General features: G+C 38.8%; 1 protein-coding gene across 8 annotated transcripts in view; it reads left to right on the top strand.

Moving 5' to 3' along the window:
- TRAPPC9 (trafficking protein particle complex subunit 9) overlaps positions 1-24,540 on the top strand; it is a 460,315-nt gene that overhangs the window by 138,170 nt on the left and 297,605 nt on the right. For all 8 annotated transcript variants that reach the window (XM_048286362.1, XM_048286363.1, XM_048286366.1 and 5 more), the window contains one exon: positions 17,073-17,215. In XM_048286362.1, coding sequence (XP_048142319.1) covers positions 17,073-17,215 — 143 coding nt within the window. The remainder of the gene's footprint in view (positions 1-17,072; positions 17,216-24,540) is intronic.

Here is a 24,540-nt window from a genome sequence, read left to right as displayed (position 1 = left end):
ATTTAGTTGGAAAGAATTAAACTAGAGCAAAATTAAGAAATAAACATTAAAAAAGTTGTATATTTCCCTTAACACATCAGAGGTCAGTGAAGCAGGTGGCTGAACCTTGCTGAGAAAAACTTGGGAGTTCTTCTGCTTGAACATGTGCTTCATCAAGCACACAGAAAAGCTGGAGAGAAGCACAAGGTAGTGATGGATGTGGATTCCATCAATCAAGCACAAAAGATGCATTTCAGTGCCTGAGAGCATGAACAATTTGTTTTTATAAATTGGGGATATACTTGGAATGGTGCAGACTGTTGTCCACAGTACTTTTGAAAGTGGTGAGGTTGATCATAATCCTTAAAAATGCTCAGTCATTCACCTGTGTCACACAGCCCAACTCAGAGGTGTTCAGGTAAGAGGAGCTGTGGGCTGTGTTCTTTCCAAGGGCTTCCCTGGGTGGCAGAGAAGGTGGCAAGAAGATCCCTCCCTGCCTGCTGTGTCCTGGCTGCTGCCTGTTCTGAACCTTCTGGAGAAGGAAAATTTTCCCTTTGTGGAAGTAGATCAGAAGGCTCACAAGGGGAAGTTTTGCAAGTGAGGACTGAGAAAGGGGAAAAAAGGAATGGCTGAAAGGATGGAAGCTCTGCCATCAGGATGTTGGACCTCAGCAGCCAGGGACACTCATGGGAGCAGCACGAATTGGATCATTACTTCTCTCTGGTGACAAAATGGGTTTACATTAATAGGAAATGTGGCAAAAACCCGCAGATTTTTAAAGTGAAGCAGCGAGTGCTGAGGAAAGGATGTCTGTGCTGCCAATGCTTTTGAAGAGGGATGGGGGATTTTATTTCAGTCTGTCTCTAATCTGACATTATGGACTTGAATGTCGGATAGTGGATGGAGTGCACCTTCCAAGTTAGAATCACAGTATCATTTCTTTTGGAAGGGATCTTTGAAGATGGTCTGGTCCAGTACACCTGATCAAAGCATGGTCAGCTAAACCAGGTTTCTCATGGCCATGTCCACTCAGATTTTGGGTATCTCCAAGAATGGACACTTTATAAGCTCTTTGGGCAACCTGTTCTAGCATTTGTCTATGCTGACAATAATAAAGCCCTTCCTTGTGATTAAAGGGAATTTTCTGTATTTCATTGCCCCTCATCTTTCCACTGGAACCCAGTTGGCTCCATCTTCTTTAGCCCATCACACTGGGTGTTTACTTGCATGGGTATGATCTCCCTGAGCCTTCTCTTATCCAGGCAGAACATTCTAGTCTCTCTCAGTCTCTCCTCGTGTGACAACTTCTCAAATTCCTCCGCCACCTTGGTGACCCTGGACAGGACTGGCTCCAGTGTGTCCATGTCTCTCCTGTACTGGGAGTCCAGCACAGGCCACAGCTCTCCTGAGGGGTCTCAGCAGGTCTGAGCAGAGGGGAAAGATCATCCCTGACTGGCTGATGGTGCTCCTGATGCAACCCTCATAATTCACCCTGAAATGATCAAGTTTTATTCTTCAAGACAACTCCAGAATGTGAGCAAAGACAATAAATAAGAGTGAGGAGGAGACTGAACACAAAAACATCTCCAGACAAACCAAGTCCTGAAAATGTCCCCATAAAGTCCAGTGGCGGATTATCACCCAGGTGAACTGATAAAAAAAGTGTAAGAATATAGGGGGCAGAGGAAACTTACTTACAAAGCTTTAAAAAATTCTGTTCTATTTTCTACTTATTTATTTTTAAATGGTACCAGTTCTCAAAAAATTGTAACTTCTAGTGGATGGAAAGAGAGGATTGTAGGAGACAGAAGTCCAGATGATTCTGTTTCAAAATTTGGGCTGACTTCAGGTCCCATCATAATGTTGTGGTTCATATTATCCTGTGGTATTTTAAACTTGGATGTTTTCTTTTTAATGTTTTGTGCTTAATGCAGTTACCTTGGCACAAGTGTATTATCAAATAGTTGTAATATTACATGTAAGTCTAATAAATTTCATTTTTCAGAACTCGTTAGGGTTTCTTGTCTGCTTTGGAAAAGTTAATTGCCTTTTTATAAAACCATTTAGCTTCTTTTTCTCTCTGGCATGGGTTGAATGCGGGTAGGTAGCCTAAGGCAAACAATTACCAATCAACCCTCAAGCAGAGACCTTAGGAGTAATTTACACTTTTCCCATATTAAAGCTGTGATGTTAATATACTTAAACTGATTTCTTGTGTGTCTTTATTTCAATAGGAAAAAGTTACGCTCCTGCTACCTGGTAAAAATAGATCATAAGTTGCCAAACAGATTGTTTACCATTTGGTGTGATAAAATTAAAATGTTAGAGGTGGACAAGAACAACTTGATTCTTTATAATCTTACTATTTTTTTAAAGCAGGGTGTGACACTTGTCATGTAGATGCAGGAATACAGAGTCAAGTATTGATGCTTTGCTGTTGCTTGACTTTTAAAAGCAACTTTTGGTTACTGTTTTTCTTCTATTAAAGAGGGTGTCATACAAATTTATTGCCAAACAATCCCTGACTTTTAAATGATACAATTCCTGACCGTGTTTTAATCATTGAGCTTAAAAAGAGGGGCATAGGAGGAATTCTGGATGGCTGAAATTACATAGTTTGACTCTTTAGAAACAAATCTAATTACAATTTCTAAGAATATCTAATTTTAATGTAATTACTCCTGTCAAAAAAACCCAACAAAACAAAAAAAACCCAACCAAACAAAAATCAATAGCAACAACGACAACAAAAACCACCCACCCAAAAAATCCCAAGCCACCAAAAATCCCCCAAACAAACTAAAGACAAAAAAAAAAAAAAAAAATTTGGTTTTAAATGAAGCAAAGACCCATCATTCTGGTTAAATACATTTGAATAAAAAATAAAATTGCCAATCTATCATAATTCTTTTAATTGTCTTTTTTCCTACTCTGTTTTTTGTCTGAAAATTTAGTATTCCATACGTCAAGAATAGGAGACTGTTTCTTTTGACTGTTGGCTATTGTGTAATTGCCTGCAGTCATACCAAAAACTATTCCTGTCTTTTAACTGGTATTGCTGCAGCAAATGGGAAGCATTAACACTTCTGTGGTTTTTACAGTGAGGACACACTAAATTGCCTTTTGGTGAAATGATTTCTAACAAAGAAAGCCAGTGTTTTGCTAAGATTTAGGAAAAATAATTTATAAGCTGTTCTTGGTAATTTTACAGAAATCACAATGTTTGCAGTAATAACATTTCTAGTTATGTTAAAATTAAAAAAAAATCCATTTCAAGATTAAATAGAAGTTTTATGGTGGTGTTTAGCAGAGTAACCCATTAAATACGTATTCTTAAGCATCGTAATTCTGTTAGGAATAGATAGCTAGAGCATCTCAGTGCATTGTCTAATCAGGACTAAATCAGGATTGTTGAGTTGCAGCTTTAATTAGTTGTACACAAATAGAATTTTATGGAGAAGAAACTTGGACATTGTTGCATGTTGTTTTTCTTCTTTCTGGATGAAAAAAGTTGTCAAAGTTTGTTCATTTGTTTGTTTGTTTTCCTCAGTCTTTCATTCAAAATAAGATAAAGACAAAAGCCACACATGGCATCAGTTGTAAGGTAAAGAATGTTCAGTGTATGTTTATATAAAATACTGTTTCCATTTAAGTTGTTAAGAATCAGCACTCTTCCCAGTTTTAATTATTTTGGTTGTATTTTCCCATTGTGCTTTTTTCTGCAGAGGTTAATGGGTGGTCAAGTGGAATTCACAGAGCAAGGACAGTTTTTGCTTAGGATTTAATTGGGTATGAGTAACAGTTGGAAAATTCATGATTATGTTTTAAACCTCTGAAGTTATGAGTCACTGTTTGGGAGTTTCCTGCTGCATATTTATGAAGTGCTCAGAGATGACTCAGTGTGTTTTTTAAATAAGCATTTGTAATCGTTTTAAGTGTGTGCTAACCACTTAGGTTGGGAATCAAGTTAACACACCCTTAATAACATCAAAATAGTGGTTTCAACATCAGGTACCAGGACCTACCTACCTTCCTGCCTTCCTGCCTTCCTACCTTCCTGCCTTCCTTCCTTCCTGCCTTCCTTCCTGCCTTCCTACCTTCCTACCTTCCTGCCTTCCTACCTTCCTACCTTCCTTCCTTCCTGCCTTCCTTCCTGCCTGCCTTCCTGCCTTCCTTCCTGCCTTCCTTTCTGCCTTCCTGCCTTCCTTCGTCCGTCCTTCCGTCCTATTTCTTGGAGAGAGAGAATTCAAAAGTAACAACATAAATTAAGTCTTTTTTAAATGTTATTTTTGTAGAATGATCTGTTATTTTTAGAGCATTATTGATGTATGTGAAGAATACAGATGTGTCAGTAGTGGCAGCTGGAAAACGGGGATGGTTCAAGTATTGTCTGAGCTCATGCTCAGAAATAAGCACCAAACACCTGCTGCAGACTGGTCACTGACGAGTCCTTTATAAATCTCTGTTTCTGAGAGAGCATTTTGTTACACCTCTCATTTGCTTTGTGACCTTTGCCTCTGGAAAATTTGTCTGTTTTTTTGGTAACATCACGGAATTTAAAGTGTATTCTCAGCCTTCAGGAATCCTCAGGGCAGGTGGGACTGGTGCCGGCCAGCATGGGCCATGTCCATCTACCTTGCTGAATTGTGCCAAAATGGGGTCAGTGAAGAGTGGAAATAAATTTTAGTGTCATCTCTATGTCTGATTCATAGCTGCAATTATTTTTCTTATGTTTACTGAAGAGCTAAGTCCAAATTCCCTGCACTGAGGGGAAACATTTGAGGGAATTACACACAGAGACTTTATAGGAGCACTGACTGTTTTAATAGTGTGAGTGAAGGTTTGGTTGCTTGGTATATTGACTTTAAAAGAACCTGCCCAGGGACAGACAGAAGATACATCAGAATGGAAAGTGTTGCTGTTCTGCAACTCAAAGAACTGATTTCTAGCCAGACTAGAGGATAGATTTAATTTCTGAAGTCTTAGTTTTTGAAAACTGATTTCACTCTTATTCTGTTATTTTTGTTCATTGTATTAAGGAGTAGGAATCTGCAATATTCGTTCTAACTCATTAAATCAGTGATAAATTTAGCTCAGTAACTTTACTGATTTTAAAAGTGATGGTGCTACTGAAGCCTCTGTTTCCAACCCAAGTAGCAGCTGAAAAATCTTAAGTGCTCAGTCTCTCATATTTATGTGTTAATGTCTGTGCTGAATAAACAGATATATAGATTAAGTTGTTCAAGCATTCCTCTTTTAAAGCCCCTTTCTTCATTTGCTTCTACTTTTGGAAATTCACTAGTTGGGCTTTTCCCTTCTAATCAGAGGAATTCCTGAAAAAATGAGGATTGTTTAACCCAAGAATTCCAAAGAGCTCTTATGTAAAAATCTGATCAGTTCCAAGGATCTTTTATGTAATTGATCTTTTTTCCTGATTTGCTGGATGCATTGTTTCTTTTTAAGGTACTTCTGTTTTTGCAGAGGAGGATTTTTATCTTTTTAGGGTGTGAGTATAATTTTTCTTCAGAGTGTAGTATAATAATATTATGAATAAAAATTATACACATAGTGAAGGGAGCTGGGTTCTTCAGCAGAATGTTTTGAACAGTGAATGGATTTGAGATCTTCATGAAACCATCTGTGTGGGATGGAACCCCGTGCTGTAAAATAGAAACTCTGGGTTATTCTTCCTTGGGTAATGGTGATGGCCCTGGACCTGTGTATGACCTTATGCCCATAGGGGGGTACATGTGATTCTTCCTTCATAGTCTGGAGTATTATCTTCATATTCTCTGGTGGTTCAAAAGTTGGTAACTTTGACAAGTCAAGTTTTATGTTGCCATTGTGGAAGCAGAGTAATTAACACAGTTACTTTACACATTGTTGGTAAATATGGTAAAACCAGAAATGAAACTGCAGAGTTAATTTTAAGGTACGAGATGTTGGGATACTGTTGTAAAAGGTTTTTTTAATGAAGGGCAGCATCACAGTAAGCAAATCTGTCAGAGTTCTTTGAAGCATGTTCAGAGCTCCTGAACAAAGAGAAAATCATTGGTACTGCTCACTTGATTCCTAAAACACTTCCAGAGATTCTGACAAAAAGCTCTTTGAGAGAGCCAAGTGTGCTGTGAGATAAAAGTGAGGTCCCATCATGAGTTGAGCTGGTTCAAGTTAGGATAAATGGCCCATTTACACACTGAGGGTGGTCTCCTGCCTAATTCCTTGGGATTGTGTTGTGTCTGTGCATGCTTATAAAGGATCTGGGCATTAGAATGATTAGGGATGTGCCAAAGATCATCAAGGATAGCACACGTGAAAATCAACTCTTAGGGATTACAGGCTTATCCTGCAATAGAGGTGGGTTGGTAAGTTTGAGGTGAAGATCAGCATTGATCCACAGGCATGGTAAAGTAATGCACATGAAGAAAATGGGAGTCTTAATTCCAAATGCACAGTGATGGACTCTGAATTAACCATTGCAGTGCAGGGTAGAGATCTTGGAAGCACGAGACATTCTACAAAGGAGAGTATTAGGAATAGAATATTAGAAAGTAAAGGAATAGAGAACAAAACCAAAAGTTTTTCTTCAAAGAGTCCTTACCTCTCTTTGTGTGCAATCTTACCCTCTTTTCTCACAAAGGACGTGGTGGAAATAGAAGGAACAGAGAAGGGATGGACTGTGCTGAGGAAGAGTGAAACTGTGCAGAAATGTTTGGCATAAAAAACCAAAATTTAATAACTTTGTGGTGTTACCCAGGGACTTGAGGTTGTTGCAAATGAACTTATTCAGACTTGGTGGTGTTGCTTTGGTGGGAAGGTTGGAGGAAGGCTCACCCTCACATTTGCAGACCTTAACAGTGTTGCAGAGCTTTGTAAAATTCTCACTTGGTAAACTCAGATAAATTCTGAAAAGTTGTACTTGTTTGCTGAGTCTGGAGCAGCCAGATGTGGTATGTAGCCATTAGAGAAAGCCCTGTGCTTGCTCTCTCCAAAGTGAGAGGTGACCTTGTGAATAAGCAGGAACCCTGATCAGAGGTATCATTCCCAATTGGGGAGCCACTTCTTCAGCACTTGTTTCTGGTTTTTCCTGAGTTCTTTCTGGATTGTAGTGGTTTTATATGTTATTTAATTTATGGCTTCATGGTGTGTGGGGTTTTTAAGCTGGAGACATGGTCTTTGTTATGCCCACATGTTGGTTTTACCCACCTCTCATGGGGTATGCCTTTAGTGAGAAGGGATCTGCCAGCAATTTGTGCCTTCACTCTTGGGGACTCTGCCTGTAGGGTGAAATGAACAGGTTTCAGTGAGGAAATACATTCAATGATGCTGCTTTACAGCACCCAGCATGTTCTTAGATGTTGCTGGGAGAACCAGGTGGTCTCCACATAGAGAAATTTCCCCTTGGAAGGGTGTGTGTATATGTCTGTGATTTGTTAATCAACCTCTGTTCCTGCATTTATTCTCTTTTTGTGCCTTCCTTCTTCAGAGTCAGGGCAGGATTTATCCAAAGCAGTGTGGCCAGCTGGTCAAGGGAGGGGATTCTGCCCCTCTGCTCTGGTCAGACCCCACCTGCAGTGCTGTGTCCAGCTCTGGGGTCCCAGCACAGGAAGGACATGGAACTATTGGAGTGAGTGCAGAGGAGGCCACCGAGAGGATTGGAGGGATGGAGCAGCTCTGCTGTGAGGAAAGACTGAGAGAATTGGGATTGTTCAGCCTGGAAAAGAGGCGGCTTCAGGGTGAGCTAATTGCAGCCTTCCACTACCTGCAGGGAGCCAACAGGAAAGATGGAGAGAGACTGCAAGGGCCTGGAGGAATGGCTTCAAACTGAAAGAGAGTAGGCTTAGTTTGGATATAAGCAAAAACATTCTTTACTGTGAGGATGGTGAGGCCCTGGCACAGGCTGCCCAGAGAAGCTGTGGCTGCCTCATCCCTGGAATTGTTCTAGGCCAAACTGGATGGGGCTCTGAGCCCCCATGTCTAGTGGAAACTGTCCTTGCCCATGTCAGGGGGGGTTGGAATGAGATGGTCTTTAAGGTCCCTTCCAACTGATGCCATTCTATGATTCTGTGATTTCAGAATCAGAGAAGTTACCAAGGAACACGTGTTCTGCCTTGCCCTTCCGTTCCTTCCAGTCCTCCAAGAACAGTGTGCAGGGCTGCCTTGATCCCTAGCACAGGTTTTTCTAACAGATTCTGCAGTTTAGTGTCAGCAGACGGAAAATTCTCCATGGGAATGTTCCACATAAAAGTTACTTATGTTTAGATTGTTTTTAATCTCTCATCTGTATCTCAGCCAAGAACGAGGTGCTATGACAACTGTGGTCAGCAGTGCTGGGACCCAGGCTGAGGGAGGTAAAACCTCTGAGGCAGCTGAGAATGTGCATCAGCCCCTTGGGCATGCAGCTGCAATAGTGGGACCCAGGAGACCTGGATGCAATTTGTCTTTAATTAAAGAAGGCAGAATTCTGTGATTAATACAATAAAAAGAATTATGTATTACATTTCCTGAATATTTCCAGAGGGGATTTAAACTCTAGGAGGGAATATTGTCCAGGGGAATTATTCTGTGTATTCCTGTCTTCTGTCTTTAGGAAGTAACAACTTGTATTCCAGCTAAAAAATGCACACAAAATCACTTGTGAATGTGTGGCTGCAATAGGCAATTAGGAAGTGCAGAGTTTAATGAGAAATGAATGCTCTTCAGTACAAGATTGCTGGATATTATATTTTATCTGTCAGCCTGTGTATCTGTTTGTCAGAGTGACCTTTGATTCACCCTATTTGTTAATGTGGAATGACTACACCATGCCTGCCTTTAAACTTAATATTATTCTGCTCACATCTCCATTCTCATTATAAACACGGCTATTTTTAGCCTGCACAGATTCAGAATATGCCTTGTAAGCTTAAGGGGGATTTATTGAGCCTCCTGTGTGTATTCACTAGAGATTCCTTGTTGAAGCTTACTGATTTAGGATTGGGGAGGGGTAAAATGTACTATTTAATTCCCAGAATATGCCTGCAGGAGCTATATTTAGTATATTTAGTAGCTTCAGCTACTTGTCATTGCCATTGTGCTATTTTTACAAAGAGATGCAGCACTTCCATTGTTCAGGAGTTTAACTAGACAGAAATGTGGATGGATGAGGTGGTGTGGTGCAGGAATTGCTGCTGGAAGCCCATGTGTACTGGGGGCACCTGAGTAACACTGCACCAGAGCTCAACACAACAGGCACCTTGTTCACTAAACCGGGTGTGTAAAGTCACCTGGTTAACACAGGTGCTAAAAATTACATTTAATTGTGTGTTACACAGATAGAGAAGCTTAACAGCAGTGACAATGTGGGCTTTGCTTGTATTTGTACATACAAAGGTCTGACCTGCTGCAGAGGCACAATTTATTTCATTGCTTAACCACTTGTTAAGAATTTTATCCTGGCTTTTGTAGTTGCCATGTGTATTTTTAATGGAATACAGAGGAGACAAATTAGCATGGAGAGTGCGTGCTGCAGTTGGGTCCTGGAGGATGATTACATATGCACTACAAGATCATTACATATGCATATCCTTTTTATAATACATGTATCAGGGCTCCTGCTATCAATTACGGCGCTATTTGGTGCTATAAGGGACAATATCTACAGGGAGAGTCTCCTTTTCTTGCTTGGGGAAAATTAGGAATTCTATCTTGATCAATGAAGCATTCCAGTAGATTCAGATTTGCTTCAGGACTGGCATGCAGAGAAATGTGTAGGTGCTTTCTGCCTTTACTTGTGTGTTGAATTTCTCTTTAAAACCACAGAATTTATGTTTTATCAGAAAAAATAAAAGAGGACAGTCATATCATTTATGAAAATGTGAAACCCTAAAGGACATTTTGTGTATCAGGAAATCAGACAGGTTAGCCATGAGTGAAGACACTGATATTGTCCAGTGAGCGTGCAACGAATAAATCTCTTTCTGCAAAGCAAATAGATCCCTTCCTGCCAGTCTCAAGTCCATGGTTGGACTTGACGATCTTGGAAACCTTTTCCAACCTAAGTGAATCTGTGATTCTATGATATCACTGTGCACTTATTCCACCAATTATTTTCATGTAAAATTCAATTTATTATATAATTTCTTCTTTTAAATAATAATGAGGTAGTGTTTTCTACAGGCAGAAAACTTCATATATATTTGTTGATGTAGTCAAATTCTAATCTTCATTTCTTAACATGGACCTTTCTTGGGCAGCCTAAGATTGTGCCAGACACTAAAGACATTAGAGAGAACCAATTTATTTTCAGTTTTGAAATAATACTCACCTTGAATTAACCCTGGTGTAAAGGCTTGATTCTCTCCTCATCACAACTGATAAACTCCACTTCTCCTCCCAAATGTCCTTTCAATCTCAGCATTTCTAGTAAAGGAAGGTCTGAGTGTGAAGGAGTGATGTGAATTCCTGCATGGAAGAAGCTTTGAGGATATAAATATCCAAGTCCTTTGGGACTGAGTTTAGCAGCAGGAGACTGGTCCAGAGACTTGGTGCTAAGGAGCTGTGTGTATCTCAAAACCACAAATTCCAGTAGTGCTGTTCTTTCCTTAGGGAGTAGTAAAGACTTGATGCTACTGTCATTTAACTGGAGGATGTTTTTCCTATTAGATTGAGGATTTTTGTCCTCCCAAGGAGAATTAGAGAATTTGAAGTTAGGCAGAAGTGTCTCTGCTTTTCTTCTTCAGCAGTGTGGGAGTGTTTTTTTTTCCTTTTATCCTTCTGAGAACAAGTGGGCAGGAGGATGTTCAGCCCATGGACATAGAGGCACCAGTTGCTTCTCCCAACACTGCTGTTAAGCCTCATTCTTTTTACACAAATTTATCATTTAAGCCTCTTTTTTTGTACAAGCTTTATCCTTTGTCATGTTACCTTGTGGAACTGTGGGCTGTAGACTCAATGATGAGAAGAAGAAGCAAAAATGACAAGTATTTTTTTGTTAGACTATTACAAATGAAAGCTCAAGAAAGTGCTAACCTATATTAATTTTGATAGCCAGGTGAACGCTCAGGCAGAGCTGTGTGCATTTCCAAATGTCAGGACTGGACTTTGAGATCAATGCTAAACACAGACACAGTCTTCGTGTTCACAGGTTGCTACAAAGTGGAAGCTTGATGTATTTGAGTCTCACCTTCCTTGGTTTCAGCTATCCAGGCATCTCCATTTCCTTCCCATTGCTCACCTTTTGGTCTTTTCCTTAAAAAAAAGATTTAACTGTGTCCCATGCCCTGTATTTGTGTCTGAAACAGGTTGCTGGACCAGCATATCCCACATGCTTGGATTAAAATCTTGCAGCTTGCAAGACTGGACCTTTTTGGGATTGATCCAGTACTGCATGTTTTTGGGGCCATCTCTGCTGTTGTCAGGAGCTTGGGCATTGCCAGGGTCACCTGCTGCCCTTGAAAAGAGTGTGGTTAATTGCAGAAATTCACTTTCTCCTTGTAACTGCCAGATAACTTAATTAGTTACAGCCAGGCAGATGAAATTCCTGATCCATTATTTATTTACATAAAGCGCTTTAAAGATTTTAAGCATTCCACACTGCAGAAGAAATGGAGAAATTTATTTTGTTGAGACAGATCCTCTGGTGCCTTTTGCGAGATGAAACTGATGAAGTAGCACATTTAAATTTCTCTTTTTTTACTGATGAGGATTTTACTGATTGCTGGTTAGAATTGAGTATGGGAGTAGAATGGTCAGAGAAGGAGAGGAATGAGGGAGGGAGGCAGAGAAAATTTAACAAAACTGGGGTTTATATTAAGTTTAAAGAAAAAATTCCCACACCCAAACAAACCAGAAAACAAAAGACAACAGGTGAGAAAAGGGGCTAAAGTCAGCAAGAATGGCTAAACACTCAGGAATGTATGTAATACTGTTAATGAAAATTTGGGTAAGAAACAGATCAGGAGCAGGATAGGATTTGGGAATAAATCAAGTTTACAGTTGGGCAAGTAATCTATAATTGTTTGTTTTTCCAAAGGAAGGTGTATTTGAAGCTTACCCACTTAGAATAAATTCTTTTTCAAATTTTGAGCCGTAATCACATGAGAAATTATACTCATTAATGAGAATTGTCTTCTGTAAGCCATTTGGAAGCTAAAATGGATAGATTCTATTGCGAATTTCTGTATTTTTGAGTCTGGTCTTCATCCTGATTTTTTCCCTTAGGTTTTAGTTTTTAAGTGTTATGAATTTAAAGAGGAGGCTGCAGTGGTTCAGTTTGGTATTTCTTTAGCCTTACTGCAGTCAGCGTCTGCAGTTCCTCAGGAGCAAACTGCCTGTAGCACTGACATTTCATCTTGTATGAAATGCTGAGATCTACTGAGTGTCATTTTTACTATACTAAGGGAATTTAGAAAACACCTGAAAACACAATGTAGTGAGCCTTGCTCACAAATTATGATTTGTTAATTTAATTACAGAAAACACCGATAATAAATATTTCAAAAATTATTTTTCAGTTTGGAAAAAAATTGAGGCCAAAATCTTGCCTGGCTCTCTGAAACACAGAGAGCAGGATGTGGGGTGATGGGATACTCCAAGAAAAAAAAATCAAAAAACCAGAATCTTCTGGTTCTTCCAGTAGCAAGGTACACACAGGAATAAAGTCAATTATTGCCAGTAAAATTGTTTAGAGATAAAGAAGCAAAGAATAAGGGAAGAAATTGACTAAGCAAAATAGATAATGTAGGAATTCAAGCCAGGAGCTTTTGATCTGAACTGTTTCCAAGTAAGTAAATTTTACAAAACCCAAAATTAAGATGTATAAAAGTAATTTTCATCAGAAATGAGGAAATTAAATGAACATTTTATTGATTGTTTGCTCATTTACAATATATTACTATCAATTTGAGTTTCCTGAGTACTAATTCATGCACTGTGCATATAATTATCACTATCGGTGGTTTCTTCGTTAATTATTTCTAGTTTTGCTGTTCAGCAGTTTCTAAAAGTTTTTTTACAGCTTGCTTTTAAATTATTTTTGTTTAAAAGAAAATTACTTTTTAAATGCTTTTCATGTTTTGAAGATTTTTTCTTAAAAAAGGTCTGATTATGAGAGCTGTTAATATTAAATTAAGGTGATGCTTTGTGTTCTTCTATGGAAGTTTTATTTTCCTTTACATAGAGCATATAATGATTACGTCTCTGCAGGTGGGCCCTTATATCCTTGATTTATAGTTCCTTAACTTGCTCTTGGTCTAAGAAAACTTCCTGAGTTATAATAATGTTATTCTTCACATAAAACTTTGAGCACTTTTTGGGTAGCAAATTTTCTTGAGTCTGGTATTCAGTCAACCATCCCTCACTTGAGAAAAAGCAGAGAGAAAGAACTGAGCTCCATATTTCTCTTCCCAGCACAAGAAATGCCCTTCACACAGCTTTTCCCCCATTCATTTCTCTATTTCTTTTGTCATTGCCTGTTTTGGAGATTTCTGTTCCCAGTCAGTAATGTTCTAGTTTCTTCATAAGCAGCAATAATCTGTAGAATCAGAGGGAAATTCTCTTTAGATTTTGTTCTTTACTTCTGGGTAGGAAGTACTGCGGTAGTAGTTCAGTAGAAATACTTGCTCTGAGCTGTGGATTGCAATTGAATTGGCAATTAAAAATCAGTATTAAAGGTGTTGCTGCTCAGAGTCACCTCTGAGGTGTTGCCAGATGGGTGCTGTCTGTTGCCAGTGAATGAGGAAACTTTAGTGCCCAGTGGTTTGCTTTTCATTAGTGGCATCAAACAGCAATTCCTTTCTAACTTTACTTTAAATTTTATTAGGAAAGTGACTCTGGAATTGATTTCCATGAACAAACTGGTGCCAGATCTATGCCGAAAATAGTTTGAGGACAAAATGCGTGAAAAACCAAACCAGCAATTTTTCACAGTTTATCTATGGAATATTTCTGTTAGGTATCATTGGTAGTGGGTGCTGTTGGTTAAGAATGTCTCATTTGGAACTTAGATGCAGAAACACTTTTGTTTCCTTTCCTTCATCAATAGAAGGAAGGACCAATGAAATCATAAAAAATTTATCAAGCCAAAGCCATCGCAGTAAATATTTACTCTGAGTTTCCAGAATGGAGCTGTGCCTTAAAAACAGGAATGCCCCCAAGTCAACAGGTTTCTGAATTTCAGATGTGTTCAATAGTTACCAACAGGCTTCTTTTCCTGCCTGCCCTGAGACTCCGGTGTACTCCATCCTCCCTTCCTTTTCTTTTTCATGGATCATCTGCAGGCACAACGATGTTCACAGGGACATCCTGCCATCTCATTCTCAGTCTGCAGTGATGCAATTTGGAGCAATCTAAGAGATGCTATTGGGATTTGTGAGGATGAAGAGAATCTGCAGCTCAGGCTGTGATTTGTGTAGGTTTGACAGGGAGTGAGGATACGACGTTATTTAAGTAGCATTTGGGCCGTTCTCTGCAGGTGCTGTGGGAGAGAGTGGTAAATTATTTTAAATTTGTAAGTTTATGAAAGGTGTAGGATTTCTTTTTTTCTATCATAGAGATAGAAAATCAATCTTTCATGTTACAGGTGAAGTAGTTTTTGAGGTTTTAAAGGAGATTGAATTTGTTGTTGTTATGGGTTTTTTAAAATTTTTTTTCTGTTCATATTACATAAATCCTAAGCAATAAAACTTTCTCTAGTCACCTGAAGGCTCCTGAAGAAAAATCATTTTGTTCAGTCATGCTCCACCCCTACACATCTATCTACAGTCCTGATGTAAAGTCTGCCTGATGTTTTTTCTTTGTGTGCATGTGCACATTCATAGACTCCAGCAAATCATGATGGCCATAGAAAGAACAGAGGTTTGGGTGTGCTGCAGTTCTCAGAATCTCTTGTCTCCTCAGTGTTAAATGTGCCTAGTTAGATCTGACATTTTGGGTGGGAAGGGATGTCCTGCTGCTGTCTGGATTAATGGAATATGGTTGGGTTTCCTCTTCCCTGTTCTCTCCCGTGGGGTTTGGGGAGACACAGCATCATCAGCAGGGTTTCTCTTGCAAATTCCCCACTGCAACAGGGACCAAGATTATGAAGGTGCAGTTAAACTCTCCTGCTCATCAGTGGCACATAATGGTTGTATTTTTAGCCTTTTTTCTGGAGGTTTTTCACTTGGTATAGGATGGAAGGTGGTTTTGAATCTGAAACAGTGATGCTCTGTGACATTTCAAGCTCAAATGTGTTATGTGTTTACCTGTAATGACATGGGGCTGGGCCTGATAGAGCAGCTTTGTGCCACGGTCCCATATAGAGTGAACCATGGAGCTTTTCCCAGCAGGACACTGTGAACATTACAGCAATGATACAGAACATGCATAGAGTTTTCACAGTGTCCTAATTGAAATTGAAGTCCATTCTCACATTGCAATGTAAGTAGTGTCAGATCCCTGCACTTACAGAGCCTGGCTCTGATTTTTATGAAATGGTCCAGCTGGTTAATTAGGATGAAGTATGTTTTGAATGGATTTGTGCTTTTTTATTTTTGTCTTTAATATTGATTAGCTCTCCTGACATAACATAAACTTGAGTTCATTAACTACAAATTAGGAATTGACATAAACAGAGTAGATGGGTATGTCCAGAGTGCCCAGTGAAGGGTTTTATTTGTATTGTAATATGACTCTCATGAATTTTAATGAAACTAAATTAAGAATTAAAATTAGCCCACTTAAAAGCGAGTTGGAAATAGGCAGAACAGATAAGTGCACACATGCAGCAAAACATTAAACTCTTGATTTTGGTATTCTTTAAATCACTGGATTGTGGTTATTTGAAGAAAGTGATTCTGTCTCTGTTTCTTTTCCTTCGGTCAGACTTAGGATGGTATCAAACAGAAATAGCTTTTTTTTGTAAAATCCTTAGCTTGTTCCTTAAAGCTTATGAAAAAAACCTAACCTCATAAATTTTTTGTAAATCTTCTTGAGAGGCAGAGTGCTTTTACCTATCTGAGGGTTGATGGTGTCTGTTAAATAGATTTTCTTTCCTGGATAAGTTGTTGATTTGAGAGTTGGCATTTTTTTGCCTTTTTTTATGAAGAATGAGCTAAAAGCCAAACAAAGATGAAATTGGTGTTGTTTCTGAACCCTTTTAGGAAGTGTCTGTGCTTCCAGATCTAGGCTTCAGCATAGTATGTTATGTCCATGTTTGGGTGCAGGGCTGGCTCTACCTCTGCCTGGCTCTGAGATGTGGCCATAGCAGCTGCCCAAGGACTAGAATAAAAACTGAGGAAAAAAAAATCCAGTGACGCTTCCCAAGTTCTCACCTTGCTTCCAGCAAATTGTATTTCAGGAACATAATGAAAGACGAGGTCATGAATAATCTGTTTGGATCAGTCAAAGGGTTGTTCTGAGCTTGAACACTGATGATGACATGGGAACCGTGCTGGAAAGCTTCTCCCATGCTGTTCATTGAGGGGAAAGACACAAAGCCCAAATTTCCTCAGAGAAGTAAAGGCTCAGGGCTGCTGAGAGCAACACGTGCATAAGAGTCATGATAGAGAATCACCCTCATTTTTAATATTTACTAACCAGCCATTTCCTATAAAACGAACACAAAGAAAGACAAGGTGCATGCAGTTAGGTGTTGTTTTAATCTGTTAGTTCATGGAGATGAAGTAAGTTTGCAGTGACTTGTTGAGAGACCATTCTTTTAGTTTTATGTGATCTTTATCTGCTCCCAAACTTTGAAGCTTTTTCATTTGATTTTACAGATCATGAAGTGGTGAATATTTTTCAACAGTATGAAAGAGTGCAGCATTTAATAAACACTAAAGTCTTCTAAGCAATTATAAGATCTTGATTTTTTTCAGTGTTGAATGTGGTATGGGGAGGAATTATGTAAAGGGAAGTCCAGCTGACTTTGTGCTGCACTCTAGTTTTTAAAAGGATTAGGCAACTCTTTGCCTAAGCTGCAGTTATTTGTTAGATTGCCTTTTTTCCTGAGATAACAGAACGGATGGGTTAGGAAAGCAAATTTGCAAATCACTTCTGTGGCCAAATTTAATTGAACTTGTGAAATGCACAGTAGTGAAAAACAGCTAACAAGGTATTGACTTTTATTTCTCTAGACACTGGAAGCCATTTTGAATTTCAAGTACTCTGGTGGACCAGGACATGCTGAAGGATATTACAGGAACCTTGCCCTGGGCCTCCACGTAGAGGTGGAGCCCTCTGTTTTCTTCACTCGCATCAGTACCCTGCCAGCAACAAGGTGAGCCTTGCCTTGACTCTTGAAATCTCACTCATTGTCTCTGTTCTATTGAACCATATTGGAAAGACCATATTGGAAACATTTTCAGTATCATCAGCAACATGTAGGTAAAGAATTACATGAAGAAATTTTCAAAATTTCTCATTGAGGAGTTTATTGGAGCAATTCATGTTCATTCAACAGTTTCTGAGCTTCAAACATTTTCTCCTGATGATTTATTTTAGAAGGGACAGGATATCTCATGTTTATGGTACAGTTTGATTACATTTTTTCTGTATCTCTTAGCAGTTGTGGTGTGTTGTGCATTACAGAGTTTGGTGTTTGTATAACAGAATCTTACCCAAAATGCAGGTGTGAATGATGTGATGAATAAATTGTGACCAGACTCTGCTTTGGAGCTTGTTTTCTCTTGTAAACCACAGAGCAATTTCACATATCATAGTGAAGGTTAAAAAACAAGGCAACACTTGATGGTGGTCAAACGTGATGACAAAATTTGAATAAAATTCGTCAGCCACTGAGTGCAATCAATTTTAATAATTAGTAGGATTATTGTAAAAAAAACTCCTCTGTGTACAATGGGAGCAAGAATTTGGTTTGATTTAAATTCTGAGATTATTTCAATGCAGTTATGTATTGCAACACTAATAATAATAATAATAGTTGAGAGGGAACTTAATTATTCAAGAGATTCCTACTGGGCTGGGACCGTTTCATGACAGACTTCAGAAATCTGAAGATGGGCAAGAAGGAAATGCCAGTCTAGGAGATACTGGGTGAATATTTAATTTTCAAGGGAAAGAATTCAGTCACCAGTATCATACCATGGCAAAAATGTCCAGGGATGGATGGACAGCCTGTGGCAGCAACATAGCCTGAAAAACAGGGCTGTGAGCAGAAGAATTAAAGCCTCAAGGAAAGTTTTTAGGCTTCAACATGAAGAGAAGTTGGAGAGTCAGGAACAGGAAGAGTGATAAGATGGGACTTATGTTAAAACATACATTTAAAGAAACTGCTGGTCTTGCTGAAGGAAAGATGACTGACAAGGGAATGGAGTTTGTAATCATGGCACTGCCAAGAAGAATGGGATTCTGTTTTTCACCACAGGTGATACAGCAAATAATGACCTTTGCAAATAGCAAGGGAATTTTAGGTTAGGCAAAGATTGTGAAACGCTGCAACAGTTCTTTAAGAAAATGTTAAAAAATGAGACAAAGAGGATTATTTTTAGTGAGGCATTTGTGTCCTGCTCTTGTAAAACCATATGGCTCTATTAGTAAGCAAGTTTCTTGAGCATTTTGCTGCTTGAAAGTGTAACATAATAGGCATGGTTTTATTATTTTAGGAGCTGGTCAAGTAAAGCAAATTTAATGCTGCTTGGCAAAGTCAGAACATGGTATCCAGAACAACTGTTTGCAAAATCCTGGGCCCCTTTTTAATGATGTCCAGAGTCTCATCCCTGCAATGGCACATTCTTCAGCCTTTGTAAGGTTTTCGAGATTGAATAAGTGATCTCTCTTGAACAGCCTGGAAGCACCACAGCATCAACTTGAAGTAGTTTTCAAGAAGAATCATCATACAGGTTAAAATAACTGGGTTTCATTTATTATTTGAATGCATATTCCCCTCCATTCAGTGTCAAAAAAGCTCTCCATACTCTCAAAATGTGTGGTTTTAATGGTTTAATTTAATAGACTGCTTTATGGTTCACTGCAATTCCTTATAGTTACAGGGTGGATTGGGTGTGAAGCTGCAAATCTTCCATAAAAGCTTCAAATGCAACCTGATGGGTTTTTTTTGACTCCCCCTTGTTGGGATGTTGGCCTTTTGTGCTTGGCTTCCCCAGCTATGTTTTGTGTAGGACAAGGTTATCCTACCCCTGCCTTGTCAGTCCGCTCTCAGGAGTTCATGATGTGGAGCAAGTATTTAATCCTGAAATCTTTAAAAATAGATGGAGGTGCTAATTCAAACGCAGAGTTTCTGTGTTCAGCAGGGCACAGTTTCCCACATCGTGCAGCAGCTGGAGCTATATTTAGTGGCTCCAATTCAGCCAAGTGCTTCAGCTCACACTGTGTGTGTTTGCTTCATCCTTTGCCTGTTCATCACTCTGATCAGCAGTTAAGTCGGTGGAAACTTTCAGTAGTTTGCTGACTGGAGATGTAGTTAAAGATGTGGCTGCTTTTAAGGGTGCCTAAAAGCTTTACTGAGCTGGAGAAAAAGACTGTAATATTTACATTTCTCTCAGAAATGTTTTCTTGCTAGACCTGTCAAAAGGCTTTTGTTGTTGTTGTTGTTGTTACTTCAGGTATATATTGTTTGCTAAGTCATGAGTGCATTTTGGTGTTCTTATCTCTTCCTGCTTGTTCCATGCCATTGGCTTTAGTGATCTGTAACACTGTTCCTTTGCTCTTGTGCATCCCTGTGCAGATTCTCCACTGGAAGGAGAAGTCATGGCATTTGATATTATAATTTAGTGAAAAAATGCCAGAAATGTGTATCCCAATCTGCTAAGGGTAACTGTTCATCATTAGAGGAAAAAAGTTTAATTTTTTACTGTTGATCATCTCTGCCAATATCTGATACACAATGACAGCAAATTATAAGTTGTTTGTTTGTGGTTTTTTTTTTTTTTTTTTTTTTTTTTTTACTTTTGCTTGCTCTTGCAAAACTCAGATCTGGTTTCCTTTTGATTTACAACTGAGACTTCATTTCTTAAATATTGTCTTAGGTGCTGGGCTGTTTTTGTTTAGTCATTACAAGAAATTGTATTTTATCATTTACCTCCTTAGCTGTCATTTCAGAATGGAAGTTGTCATTGCTTTCATTATCGGGCTTAAATTTTTTCCTTTTCTTTTTCATTTTATTCTTTTTATTTTACATTTTTCCCCCACAAAAGTAAGAAACATTAGCTTACTAACTCCTGGGCTTAAAAAGTCAAAGCAAACTAAAATAACTTAGAGCATTGATTCTTCCCTTAGGCCTTTAGTGAAAAAAACCTCAGGAAAAACGTTAATGAAAACACTTCACCCCCCATTGTAACATTAAGATTGTGGTTTATGTAAAAGTCTTCCAAACTTAATTGGTATTTCTTCTATTTAGCTGCTTGAGCAGAAATGCATGGGAAATATCAACGAAACAACTGGGGATTTGGGCTTGGGTTCTGGTTTTTTAAATATCTAAGCAAAATTATATCTTTGACTCATGCACAAGCTCCTGCCTCATGGGGAGAAGTTTCATTAACCACATCTCCAGCAGATCTTCAGTTAAGTTTATATCATGACAACAGGGCCTTTTAACCTTTGTGCTGGTCTGTGGGGGTGTTGAGATGGGTTGGATGCAGCTGCAGTGCCTGATCTGTGGCCTGATTCTGGTTCAGATCTCAGCTCTCCCCACACCTAATTCTGGTTCAGATCTCAGCCCTGCTGTTGGGGCACATGATGTTCTGTCAGTGAAGGGCCTCATCTGCTCCAAGGTCCTTCACTGTGCTCCGCCTGCTGCCTACATCCAGAGGAGCTGGCAGAGCAGCCTTGTGCTGGGAAATATTCCCTCTGATCATGTTACCCGTGATCCTTGGCTCTGCTTGTTCATGTGTGCAGGGAGGGGATTGTCCCAGGAGGCATCACCAAAAACACAAGAGTTGGAAGCAGCCCTGGAATGGGGTGTGAGAGATAAAGAGTTAATGTTGCGAGTTCTCCCACTCTGTCCTGCAGCTCAATGAAGTCTTGAAGGGCTTCAGGAATCTACTTGTTTAACCACTTATTTATCAAAAATGCAGATACATCTGTATATTAAAATTGTACTAATTGTCTTCTGTAATTGGCCGTACCACGGCAATTGATTCCTTACCAGGGCTTAGCCCCAAAACACTGCTGTGCTTCCAGGCCTCCAAGCAGCGCAGTTACCAGCAGGTTCCAGACTGATGGTGGGGATCCCATGATCTGATCCTAGACTGCCAGTGGAGATGGGATGCAAATATTCAGTGTAAAGATACATTCTGTTGATGGTTTTGTGTGATTCTCCTCCTCATTTTGATATCCTGTTAGCTCTAAGCAAGTCTGCTGTTGAAACTTACCTAGGTTGTGTTGAACAATCTTCTTTATACCTGTTGTTTCTCTCAGAGGTGTTATCTGCCAGTTTTCATGGGCACTGAATGTCCTTCCTTATTGCCTTTATAAAAGAGCATGAAAAAATGCCAGAAAAAATACTGCACGTCTGACAAGAATTCAAGTAAGGTGTGCTCTGCACGTTGTGAGGGGCCTGCTGGTCGCCTTGTGTCCCTTGCCACTGTGCCATCAGTACAAAAGTGTCTTAAGTGAGAGCCTAAGCCAGAAAACGTTGATTTTGTTTATTGAAAATGTGGTGAGACAGTCTGAATTTGTAGATGAAGTCAATCCTCAGGGATGGTGCCTTCACTTTTAAGCCAAGTTGGGAATCCAGTTAAGTAATAATATTCTTACCTGTAAATTCTACAAATTCAAGATGATTAGGTAATTTTTTAATCTTTAAGTTTTTTTGTGGGGCGGAATACTTTCTGTCTTGAAACCACCATATAGCTGCTGAGACATCAGCTGCAGATCTCTTCTGGCAAGTGCTGAGCCTTAGACTCTGTTCTTGTATTTGAGTCAGAGGGAAAAAAAAAGGAATTGTAGCAGGTTAACACTGGTAATTCAAAGTGCCAGTTCATCTAGCCATAGGTTCAAGGTAATTTTCCTTTGTGTCATTAATGTAGATCATTAAATGAAATTATTTGGTTGTGTCAAGAAGGCATCAATTCAAAGCAGAGCCTGCAGTGTGTTCCCTAGTTTGAGATTTCTCACTGTTTTGTATATAAAGTTAAGATGCATTTTTTTCCGACTTGATTTCGCTGAGTGTTTGAAGACAGAGCAATCTTGGTTGTGCTGAGGGTTCTCAGGAGGTCCTCAGCTGGGTGGGTAGAACTTTGAGGTTTAATGAAATCAGATACAATTTTTAGAATTTCCATTCCAGTTCCCAAGGTTGCCCCTGTTTTTGCTACAGTAAATCGCAACACATCAGGTTTGGATCAGTAATCCTGATTATTGTATATTTACAAATTATACAAGGGAAAGAGTAAACAGAATTGTTTCTTCAGTTGTGCTCTAACAGACCTGTTTGTTACATGATAAGAAGTTATGTAGCACTTTCTGAAACCCTTCTTGGTTTTATATAGCCAGATTTTTAAATTAAGTGTTCACATTTGCTACATTCAGAATGACAATCAGCCACCTACTGATAGGCAGCAGTTTATAGTCTTCTCTTTCTCAGTATTTTGGTGTTCAAAATGTCATAGAGCTTTGAAGGGTGGAGAAAAACCTCTTTTGTTTGGGTGCTTGAAGAGCAAGATGTTTAGTTTGGAGGAAGACTTAAGATATGACCTGTTTGAAGTGATCTGCTGTTTCTACATGGAGAAAATAATTAGTATTAAATTCACTGTTTTGTTAATGAAAAATATTAATACTAAAAGTCAGTCAAAATGGGAACCAGGAAAATTCAACTAAATAAAGCAAATAGAGCTCTCATTTGGTGCAATTAAACTGACAAATCATTAGGAAAATCTGTCAAGCAATGGATTTATATCAATGTTCTCAGGACTGGATGTCATTCTAAAATATATTCCTTATTTATACATTATTGAGCTCAATATAGATTTTACTGAGTGGTAACTCATGACGCGTGGGAGGTTACACCCAATAGTTAAATTATCTTGGTAATCAGAGGTATTTAACTTCTGCTAATGGTGTAACACTGCAGCGAGTTCATGAAAGAGCAGTAAAAAGTAGCTTGCAGATTGAGAGAATTGATTTTTGAGATGAAAATGTTAAATATGTATGGTTTGTCATATGAAGATGTGAGAACATAAATCTGCAAATATTTATAGATGTGCTGGGAATATTTAGCATAAGTGACAAGGTTTACAACTGGGAGAAGTCAGATGAGGACGCTTCTTGGAATATGTGAAAAGACCTTTTGCCAGTAAGGTGGATAAACTGACTTAATCATCTGAAGTTAATCTTGAGAACTTCATTTTTAGATCATTTATTAAACATTACATTAAAGAAGACCCTATCGAAGACACAACAGCACCAACAGAGGTACTGTAGGTTGTTGTTCTGCTGTGTTGCTCTTTGTGTTGGTCAGTGGATTTTGGAGGACAGGGTTGTCATGTGTCACACCACTGTCATCAGAGCCAAAGCTTCTCTTCCCTGTCTGTGTCCAATTCTGAGTAATGATGGCTGTTCAAAGAAAACAGATGAGAAGCAAAAACAACCCCAAAACCACCAAAAACCCCCGTGGATATGAAAATACTCCATGATTTCAGTTGATGGGAAAGTGAGATGAGTCAGGATGCAGAAAACTTACCAACCCCCCTGAGAGTTTCTTGTTTAAAGTGACTTTAAAACTAAGCTAGAGACTGAACTGCAGAGAGATTTTTCACTGAAGTGAGCCATCATTGCAGCTGCATTTGGGGTTTAATTCTGCGTTCAGTGTTACTGAAGAATATCCTCTGCTGTCATTTCAAGTAATCACAATCCTCCTGAAAGAGATTTCTAGATCACAGTGTCATTGTCATTTGCCTGAAGTTCCCATGGCCCCAGTTTTGTGCCTGTTTTTGGAACCATAACTGGCATTGTAAGATTTTAAAAATACAGCATGATTCATTTTGCTGCTGACTTTTGCTTGTTCTATATTCTCAGTTCTGCAGTAGATGATAAGAGAAATTCATTTCTATACTAAATCTCTAAGACACTGTTGAATTAACTCAATTTTCAATTAAAAAAAAAGTTCCTTAATTTTTTTTAGTATCAGTATTGACTTAAATTTGCTTGTTTTTCTGAGATGTTCAGATGATAAATCAATCTGCTGAAAATATTACCTTGTAATTCTGGTTTTCACCTGTACAACCTTCTGCAGTTTTGTCTCACTTGTAAAAGAAAATCTTGAACATGACATTTATGGAAGATTTTTCAAAAGCAAACATCATGACCATATAAGGAAGATTATCAAAATGGAAAAATGTTTGGGTGCTGTGATTTTCAGTAGGCTTAATTTATTGGACCCAGACTTATTTTCTTTCCATTAGATGGGAAGAAGAGTCAAACCCTTTCAAGAACGTTTGTTCTGCATCCTGGTGTTTGTACATGGTCCAGCACAGCTGATGATGGTTTCACGTTGTGTGTTTGATACTAAACCACAAACCCACCCCACCCAAACACAAACTGACTTTTCTGGATGTGTTCAATCCAAACCCTCAAAAGGAGCTGGTAACAGTGAAATAACCCCTAAGAAAAGACTGGGGAGCCACTGGT

The sequence above is a fragment of the Corvus hawaiiensis genome, chromosome 26, assembly GCF_020740725.1.
Source record: "Corvus hawaiiensis isolate bCorHaw1 chromosome 26, bCorHaw1.pri.cur, whole genome shotgun sequence".
NCBI classification, from domain to species: Eukaryota; Metazoa; Chordata; class Aves; order Passeriformes; family Corvidae; genus Corvus; species Corvus hawaiiensis.
Note: the sequence above shows the minus strand (reverse complement) of the source record. Positions and strands in the feature narration are given on the sequence as shown.